The sequence below is a fragment of the Muscardinus avellanarius genome (genome assembly GCF_963383645.1).
Source record: "Muscardinus avellanarius genome assembly, chromosome: 10".
NCBI classification, from domain to species: Eukaryota; Metazoa; Chordata; class Mammalia; order Rodentia; family Gliridae; genus Muscardinus; species Muscardinus avellanarius.
The window spans coordinates 48,489,975-48,499,876 of NC_137796.1; the positions used below are offsets into that span (position 1 = coordinate 48,489,975).

The following is a 9,902-nucleotide window of genomic DNA, read 5'->3' on the forward strand; positions in this document are numbered from 1 at the left end:
CCTTTCTCTGGCGTCCTAACCCGCCCTATGACACCCCGTCGCCCTCTCCTCGACCCGCAGACCCACGGGAGCTTGGGCCCCGCCTCCCCAGGGCGCGGAAACTGGCGAGGCCCCAGGGGCTCCCATTTATAGCTCGGTTTCCACTCAGCGCAGTCCCTCCAGGACCCGGGCTGAGCGACTTTCTTCCACTCATCCCTCTCCCTCCTCCTCCCCTTGCCCCCAGGCCTCTCTCCCAAACCCGGCAGGGCGCAGGTGGCCACCCAGACGGGGGGCCCCTCCTTGGACCCAGGTGCTCCGGCTCCCAGAGCCGGGTTGGGCTGGGGCTCCCGCCCGCCGCGCGCCCGGCCCGGCCCGAGCGCTCCCATTCATCCGCGCTCGGCCGCGGGAGTTTCTTAATGGGAAGAGGGCGGGTCTCCCAGGGGCGGGGCGAGCGCGATCCTGCACCCCCGGGGCTCTCCGACACCCAGCCCCGAACTGGCCGGTGTTTCAGAGCACTGGAGGCTGCGGAGGAGCAGACTTGGGGGGCTCCAGGCCAGAAACAGGGGTCTCCATCCCGGGACGAAAAGTGGGATGCCAGGGGGCTCAGGTCCGGGGTGGTGAGAGGTGAGCGGCTGAGGAAGAAGTTGGGGAGAAGCCCGTGCAGCCGAGTGCCGCGGACCCAGCATGCTGGCCCCCGCCCTCCTCGTCCTCGTCTTCTGCTTCCGAGGGCGTGCAGGTACTCGGGCGGCGAGCGGACCCAGATGGGGAGGATTTTTGCCGTTTGCAATTTTTTTAGGGAAAAGCCGGCTGGGAGGCTCGGACTCCTGGGTCTGAGGGAGGAGAGCAAGCGAGGGTCTGGATTTCTGAGTACGAGAAAGAGGGAGTTCGGGGCTGGGCTCCGGGTCCCGAGTGCGGGAGCTCTTCGCTGTGCTGAGTTCAGCTCTGCTGCCCCTCCCCATTCTCCTAGGTGCGTCGCCCCATTTCCTGCAACAGCCGGAGGACCTGGTTGTGCTGCTGGGAGAGGAAGCTCGGCTGCCCTGTGTTCTGGGCGCGTACAAGGGGCTCGTTCAATGGACTAAGGATGGGCTGGCTCTAGGGGGCGAAAGAGACCTGCCCGGTGAGGGACTTGATACTATAGTTCTTGGGGAGGGACTTGGTACTATACTGGGGCTGCTGGGCTTCGGCTCTTTCTGAAGTTTCTATTGTGACACTTTCAATTTGAGGAATTGATGGGTTTAGGTAAACATTGGGAGTCTTGGTTTTTGAGTCCTGGTTTTTCTTTGGGGAGGGGATGACCCATAGAGTTCTGAGGTTGTTATATAGAGTTCTGAGGTTGTTATTTTTATTGTAAAATATATGTGCAGAAAAGTGCAGTAAATATAAGTGAACAAATTGCCAAATAATTATAGATAGCCAGGTAACCAATACTTGAATCATTGTCAGCGCTCTAGAAGTCCCCATATTTCTTTCCCCTATCATAGCCCTGAGGCAATATCTGATGTAATGTTAATGGCAATTATTTTCTTGTTTTGCTCTGACTTTATTCCCCATCCCATCCCCAAGTTTTTAGCGGCTTTACATTGGGGAGGGGGGTAGACTCTCTCTGGGCTTAGTTAGCACACACTGGTTTTTCTGTTTTTGTTTTGGTGTGTGTGTGTGTGTGTGTGTGTGTGTGTGTGTGTGTGTGTGTTGGATTAAACCCAGGGACATGACATTCTCCATTTGAGTTACACCCATAGCCCTGTTTTATCTTTTATTTTGAAAAGGGAGCTCGCTAAATTGTGGAGGGCTTTGCTAAGTGGCTGAGGCTGGCCATGAACCAGCAACCCTCCTTTCTCAGCCTCTCAAGTACTGGGATTACAGGCATGTGCATCAGGACTAAGTCCAGCATACATTTTTTGTGTGTGCATATGTGGTACCAGGGATGGAACCCAGGGACATTCTACCTCTGAGCTACATCTCAGCCCTATTTTTTTTTTTTTTTTTTTTTTTTTTTGCGGGTCTGGGGATGGAACCCAGGGGCATTTGACCTCCGAGCTACACGCCCTGCCCTGTTTTTTATTCTTTATTTTGAAACCGGGTCTCACTGAGTTGCAGAGGGCCTCACTAAGTAGCTGAGGCTGTCTGCGAACCATGATCCTCCAGGTCTCAGCCTCCCAAATGCTGCGATTACAAGCGTGCGCCACCACGCCCGGCTTTCAGCCTTATTTTTTATTTTGAAAAAGGGTCTCACTAAGTTGCAGAGGGCCTCACTAAGTAGCTGAGGCTGGCTGTGAACTTGGAATCCTCCTGTCTCAGCCTCCCAAGTACTAGGATTACAAGTGTGCACCACCATGCTCAGCTCCAGAACATGCTTTTTTAATTAATTAATTAAGCAATTAATTTTTTGTGGTATTGGGCTTGAAACCCAGGGGCATTCTACCTCCAAGCTATACCCGCAGCCCTATTTTTTATTCTTTATTTTGAAACAGGGGCTCTCTGAGTTGCAAAGGGCCTCGCTAAGTAGCCGAGGCTGTCTGTGAACCGTGATCCTCCTGTCTCAGCCTCCCGAATGCTGCGATCACAAACGTGGGCCACCACACCTGGCTCCAGCACACACTTTTTAATAATGTCTTGCCATGGAATGTGTGGCCAGTGTTCTGTTTGGGATGTCTGGGGATGGAGGCCTGAGGCCGGGAGCTCAGAACCATGGTGTGGCTGCCCCTCCCTGGTTCCAGGGTGGTCCCGGTACTGGATATCAGGGAATGCAGCCAGTGGCCAGCATGACCTGCACATTAGGCCGGTGGAGCTGGAGGATGAAGCATCATATGAATGCCAGGCTACTCAAGCTGGCCTCCGATCGCGACCAGCCCAACTGCACATTCTGGGTGAGGATCCAGCCCACTTCTCCCTTGGGAGCCTTGGGGTGGGAGGCAGTCAGTACTAGCTGGGAGTATCAGAGTCCAGGAAGCCCAGGGGAGTGGTTGGAGCCGAGAGGATGAGGGTCTCTGGGCCCAGGATCCAGTTCTGACCCAAGATCTACCATGCAGTACCCCCCGAGGCCCCCCATGTGCTGGGTGGCCCCTCCGTGTCTCTGGTTGCTGGAGTTCCTGCAAATCTGACCTGTCGGAGCCGTGGGGATGCCCGCCCCATCCCTGAGTTGCTGTGGTTCCGAGATGGTGTCCGACTGGATGGGACCACCTTCCACCAGGTTGGGTCCAAATACTTTTGCGCTTGCCCATTCCGTGAAATTTGGGGTCCACTCTGAGCATAGACTTATTCAAAAAAGAGGGCAGAGTTAAAGGGTTGGGACCCTTGGAGTGTAATTCAGCATAAGAACTCTAGGGCTGGACTATCCTGACTCAGTCACTTGGTAATTTATTGGTTTTGAGTATGTTGTTGAACGTTTCTGTCTCTCCATTTCCTTATCTGTAACAGTAGCCTGTCCCACATAGGGTAATTGTGAATGCCTGTAGATGCATAGAAGAGTGTTTGACACATCGTAAGTACTACCATATATAAAAGGTAGATGAAATTATCATTATACAAAACCCTCCAGACCCTGTTGAAGGGAGGGACCACTGGGCCAGTGGAGAGCACCATATTCCTGACCCCATCCAGCCATGACGATGGAGCCACCTTGGTGTGCAGAGCCTGGAGCCCAGCCCTGCCGGCCGGAAGGGACACAGCTATCACGCTGAGCCTGCAGTGTGAGTGCAGTGACCCTGGGGAGCAGGGCGTGGGTGGGCCTGGACTCCTGGGCCTAACAGAGCTGGCGATAGAAGATGGTGCACTAAGGGGCGGGGGACTGGCAGCCCCGGCCGCTGGTTCAAAGGGAGGAGGAAACTAGAGATCCAGATTAGGACTGGACTCCTAGGCCAGCCATGCAGGTGTCCCAGGTCCTTGACCACACTGACCATTGCCCCCACCCAGACCCCCCCGTGGTGACTCTGTCTGCTGAGCCACAGACTGTGCAGGAGGGAGAGAAGGTCACTTTCCTGTGTCAGGCCACAGCCCAGCCTCCCATCACCGGCTACAGGTGAGGACCAAGACTACATCTCTCCAGCTGGGTGCTGGCCTTGGGGAGGGGGAGACTTTCACAGTACTGCCGTCCTGCAGGTGGGCAAAGGGTGGCTCTCCTGTGCTTGGGGCCCGTGGGCCAAAGTTGGAGGTCGTGGCGGATGCCTCGTTCCTGACCGAGCCAGTGTCCTGTGAGGTCAGCAACGCTGTGGGTAGCGCCAACCGCAGCACCGCCCTGGACGTACTATGTGAGCAGGGTGGGGCAGTGGGTGTGGGCAATGCGGGCGTGGCTGTGGCTGGTGGTGCGGAGGCTTGGGTCAGGGTTGGGCTGTGCCAAGGTGGGGCAGGGAGGCGCGTAAACATGGGCAAGTAATGGGCATGGGGTGTGGACTGAGCACCTATACTTGGGCCCTTTGTATAGTCCCGCCCGCCATGTGACCACTTTTCTTCCTCCTTCAGTTGGGCCAGTTCTGCAGGCACAGCCAGAGCCCCTGGCCGTGGACGTGGGGGAAGATGCCTCTTTCAGCTGTGCCTGGCGCGGGAACCCGCTCCCACGGATAACGTGGACCCGCCACGGTAGCACGCAGGTGAGGTTTGACCCGGGGCGGGCGGAGACAGCTGGCGGGGGACCGGTGTCTCCTAAGTATTGCCCCTGATTCCCCTTCCCTGTCCCAGGTGTTGAGCTCCGGGCCCACACTGCGACTTCCATCTGTGGGGCCAGAGGACGCAGGCGACTATGTATGCAGGGCTGAGCCAGGGCTCTCTGGCCTGGGGGGCGGTGCAGCAGAGGCTAAGTTGACCGTGAACGGTGAGAAAGCGGGACTTTCTAGAAGACAGGAGGAGGGTCCGGAATAAGGAGTGGGCAAAGGTGGTGAGGGCTAATGGGGTGGGCATGGCCCTGAAAGAGCTTTATAAATGGTGGGGCCTGGTGATTGGAGCCAAACCAATCACCAATCAAACCAATCAAAGTGAGACTGGGGGGGGGGGCAGAGTTGGTTGAGGGCTGCACGGTTGGTTGAGGTTAGCTAAGCGTGCTCAAGGCTGAGTGGCTTTATTCTTTGGAAGCCCGGCATAGGGACACAGGTCTGTAATCCCAGTACTTGGAAGGCTGAGACAGGAGGAGTCCAGGTTGGAGGACAGGCCCAGCAACCTAGCAAGACCCTGTTTTAAAAACAATTGGGCTGGGGATGTAGCTTGAAGGGAGAATACCCCTACGTTCAATCCCCAGTAACCAGTAAAACACACACACACACACACACACACACACACACACACACCTTTGGAAGGTAGGCATGGTGGCACACACCTCCTAGTACTTGAGAGACAGAGACAGGAAGATCGTAGGTTTGTGGCCAGCCTCAGCAAGCCAACGAGGCCCTCTGCAACTTGGTAAGACCACCCTGTTTCAAAGTAGGCCTGGGAGTGTAGCTTGGAGGTAAAACACCTTTTGGTTCAGTCCCTAGTAACACACACACACACACACACACACACACACACACACACACACAAGCACATGTCTTTGGGGAAAATGTACCCTCTCCTGAGTAATCCACAATCTCCATTTCAGCACCCCCAGTAGTGACGGCCCTGCACTCTGCACCCGCCTTCCTGAGGGGCCCCGCTCGCCTCCAGTGCCTAGTGTTTGCCTCCCCTGCCCCAGAAGCTGTGGTAAGTACCTCAGCCCTACTATGACCCACCCAGCCATGATCCCTGTGACTTTCTCTGACTTTCCAGGCACTCCACTGGCTTTTTCCTCCCTCCTCCCCTCCTCACACTCCTCAGTGACCTCCTTCTTCCCTTCCAGGTCTGGTCGTGGGATGAGGGCTTCCTCGAGGCAGGGTCAAGAGGCAGGTTCTTGGTAGAGACGTTCCCAGCCCCAGAGGGCCATGGAATACTGGGTCCAGGCCTGATCTCTGTGCTACACATCTCGGGGACCCAGGAGTCTGACTTTAGCAGGAGCTTCAACTGCAGCGCCCGGAACCGGCTGGGTGAGGGAAGTACCCGGATCCACCTGGGCCGGAGAGGTGAGACACTGGTCCAAGGACCCCAAATCTGATTATTTCAAATCTTATGATGGCAGGGACCCTCAGTTGAGACTGCCAAACTATGAGGTCTTCAAAGGCAGAAATCCAAACCTTGAAACTATGGTTCCTCAAATCCCAAGACCCTAAAACAATAAATTCCCTCAAATACAGCATCCTAAACTAAATGACCCCTTGTACTTAGGAACCCCAAAGATAGGAACCTACAAATATGGGAAACTGTAAAATAAAAGATCCCTCAATTTCTAAGACTGCCTAAAGCCACAGATGTTTAAACTTACATACTCTTAAATGTGTGGAACCCCACATTTGTGGGCCCTTAAAACCCAAATCAGCAGGCATGGTGGTACACACCTGTAATCCCAGCACTTGGAAGCTGAGACAGGAGGACAGCAGGTTCGAGAACAGCCTTAATAAGTAGGGAGACTCTCGGCAACCTAGTGAGACCCTGTTTCAAAACAAAAAATAAGAAAAGGAGCCGGGCATGGTGGTGCACGCTTGTAATCCCAGCATTTGGGAGGCTGAGGCAGGAGGATCACGGTTCACGGTTCAACTGCTTAGTGAGGCCTTTTGCAACTCAGTGAGACCCTGTTTCAAAACAAAGAATAAAAGATCGGGCTGGGACATAGCTTGGAGGTAGAATGCCCCTGGGTTCCATCTCCGTACCATAAAAAACAAAACAAAACCAGGGGACTGTAAAACCTTGGGAATCTCCAATCTTGGTGCCTTTCTGAATCCAGGAATCTCAAACCCAAGCCCTGAGGCCTGGTTTTCCAGTGTTCTGCTGAGCCTTCTCAGGACATCCCTTTCCTTCCTGCAGACTTGCTGCCGACTGTGCGGATTGTGGCTGGAGTAGCTGCCGCGGCAACAACTCTTCTCACGGTCATCATTGGGCTGGCCCTGTGCTGCTGCCACCATGGCAAGGGTCAGTGCCTGAACCCTGCTGCGTTTCCCCAAGCCCCCAACCCCAGCCTCACGCACGCCCAGCCCACTGATTTGGGGGCCTTGGAATCTAGCCCCAGTCATGGTCTCTACCTGCACTGGGCTTGGGACTCGTGTTCTCAACCTCCCCACCAGTCAGCCCAGTCCTCTCTTCCACCCCACAAACCTTGACCCCACTGATCCCTTACCTTGGCCTCTCATTGTTCCAGCTTCAGCCTCTTTCTCCAAGCAAAAGAACCTGGTGCGAATCCCAGGAAGCAGCGATGGCTCTAGTTCACGGGGCCCTGAGGAGGAGGAGACTGGCAGTGGTGAGGACCGGGTAAGTTGCCAGGGTCCCCAGACCCAGCTGTGCTTCCGGACCCAAATAATAACCTAGTCCAAGCCAGGCGTGGTGGCACACACCTGTAATCTCAGTATTTGAGAGGCTGAGACAGGAGGATCACAGGTTCAAAGCCAACCTCAGCAACTAGGGCTGAAAGTGTAACTCAGAGATAGAACACCCCTGGGTTCAATCCCCAGAACCAAATACAAACCTGAGCCCCCCAAATCAAGTGACCCCAGTCCTAACAGTGACCCCAGATCCAATGTCCCCGAAGCACACATGTGCCCCTGACCAAATCATACCCTAGGCCCAGTTTGTCCACTTGGTTCTCCTGTCTTGAGTCAGGGCCCTGCTCCCAGGGGGCCTCCCGCCTGGCCTCTCCACAGGTCGGCTGCAGGAGGATCCTCTGACTATTCCTCTCTTTGCCCTACCCCAGTGTCCCGCCATGCACACCGACCACAGTGACCTGGTTCTGGAAGAGGAAGGGACTTTGGAGACCAAGGTAAGTGTTGGGCAGATCTCTCTCACTGTGTCTCCAACTCCGTCCCTGCTTATCTCCCCCACTTACGTCGCTTCCCCTACTGGTGAGACCTACTCCCCATACACACACACACCCTGGGTCATCTCCATCAGCCCCGTGGCCTCAGCTGGCCTCAGCTGTCAGTTATACCCACAGATTGGCCCCAGCCTCTGTCTCCAGCTTAAACCCTGACCAGGTGTTCTTTCCCCATCACAGTCACTTCAGGTCCCCAGTGCCCTGCTTGCCCCAGGTTCCTTCTACCCACTAGCGCCCACACTGCATTCACATCTCCCCAAACCTTTCTCTCATTTGTGGTCTCATCAGGGGACAACCCTGTTGGTTCTAGCCCCAGTCCCTGCTGTCCCCATCTAGAATCCTTCTTCCTCTGCACTTTAGCACATGCTATTCTCTTGGCTGGAAAGCCTCTCGCCTTCCTATAGCTAATTCTTTCTTTTATTTTTCCCAGTCTCAACCCAGACATTGTTTATGCTAAGACAGTGGGGATCCCCTCACCACAGCCTGATTATTCTGCCTATGTGGGTTTGTTTGTTTGTTTGTTTGTTTGGCACAAGGCATTGAACCTAGGGGCTTTCTACCTCCCAGCCACACCCCAGCCCTTTTTGTATTTTATGCTGAAACAGGATCTTGCTAGGTTGCTGAGGCTGGTCTCAAATCTGCAATCCTCCTGTCTCCGCCTCCTAAGTACTGGGATGGCAGGTGTGCACCACCACACCTGGCTCTGCCTGGGTTTTGTCCGTCACAACCATAACCACTCTGGCCTGGCTTAACCATCACAGCACGGCCACTGTGCTGAAGCCGCCCTGTCACAGCCCCAGTCACTGCCTGTGCATTCCCCAGCCATAGCCCTGACCCCTCTCGGCTCTGTCTGGGAATATGTCATATCCTTCTTGCCTGGGATCTCCATGAAGATGGGGTCCACGTCTGGCCAGGGACCTGTCTCCAGCAGTAGCACAGGCTGTGACATGGAATCGAAGCCTGGGGGCCACTAGGAGGATGACTGGCCCTCTGTTTCCCTCTGCATCTGCCTGTACCTGCTTCCACACATCACCCTCCCCTCAAGCAGACCTGTATTCCTCTGTCTCTGTCTCTGCCTCATTCTCTGTCCTTGTGTCTTTTTGTTTGTTTTATTCTTGGCACAGGAGTTTGAATTCAGGGATATTTTACCTCTGAGCTACACCCCAGCCCTATTTTAGTTTTTATTTTGAAACGGTCTAAGTTGCTGAGGCTGGCCTCAAACCTGCACTCCTCCTGTCTCAGCCCCCCACGTACTGGGATTACAGGTGTGCACCACCGTGTCCAGCTCTGTGTCTCTTGTTGCCGTTTTTCTAGACAGATAACGTTGTCTCTCTGCTAGTCCATGTGTCTCTGCCTGCTCCTGTTTTTGTCTTTTTTCTTTTCTTTTCTTTCTCTAGGTCTGGCTCTATCTCGGGGTATCTGTCCATTCCTGATCCTCACCTCCCTGTCCCCTCACATGGCTTACCAAGCCAAATATCATTTCCCCCCTCAGGACCCAACCAACGGTTACTACAAGGTGCGAGGGGTCAGTGTGAGCCTGAGCCTTGGAGAAGCTCCAGGAGGAGGCCTTTTCCTACCGCCTCCCTCCCCGCTTGGACTTCCAGGAACCCCGACCCTCTATGACTTCAACCCACATCTGGACATGGTCCCGCCCTGCAGACTGTACAGAGCCCGGGCAGGTTACCTCACCACACCACACCCTCGAGCCTTCACTAACTACATCAAACCCACAGCCTTTGGCCCCCCAGATCTGGCCTCTGGGACTCCCCCTTTTCCATACGCTGCCTTCCCCACACCCAGCCACCAACGTCTCCAGACTCATGTGTGACATCTCTGCAAACGAAGAGTCCTGGGGTCTTCAGCTTGCCATAATGGGTTGTCCCGATTTCTAAGGAACTAGAAAAAGTTGACAACCTTATCCCTCCAAAATCAAAATTGAGGGAGGGAAGAATCATTACCATTGCCAGGATCATTGATATATGGTCGACTCAGCCAAAGGGGATGCCCAAGTGAGAGTAATATGGCCACTATGCACATCTATTCTCCTGTATAAAAGACATTC

The 9,902-nt window shown here is 54.7% G+C and overlaps 1 protein-coding gene across 1 annotated transcript; it reads left to right on the forward strand.

Annotated features, from left to right (window-relative positions):
• Window positions 1-663: 663 nt before the first annotated feature.
• On the forward strand, window positions 664-9,668 carry KIRREL2 (kirre like nephrin family adhesion molecule 2; the record flags this gene model as incomplete). Its single annotated transcript, XM_080702456.1, has 15 exons — window positions 664-715; window positions 947-1,096; window positions 2,697-2,846; window positions 3,009-3,169; window positions 3,518-3,668; window positions 3,892-3,997; window positions 4,078-4,226; window positions 4,438-4,565; window positions 4,654-4,786; window positions 5,546-5,646; window positions 5,783-6,002; window positions 6,841-6,945; window positions 7,178-7,281; window positions 7,721-7,786; window positions 9,333-9,668. The coding sequence occupies 15 exons, from the start codon at window positions 664-666 to the stop codon at window positions 9,666-9,668; spliced, it is 2,112 nt and encodes a 703-aa protein (XP_080558582.1).
• Between the last annotated feature and the right edge of the window lie 234 nt (window positions 9,669-9,902).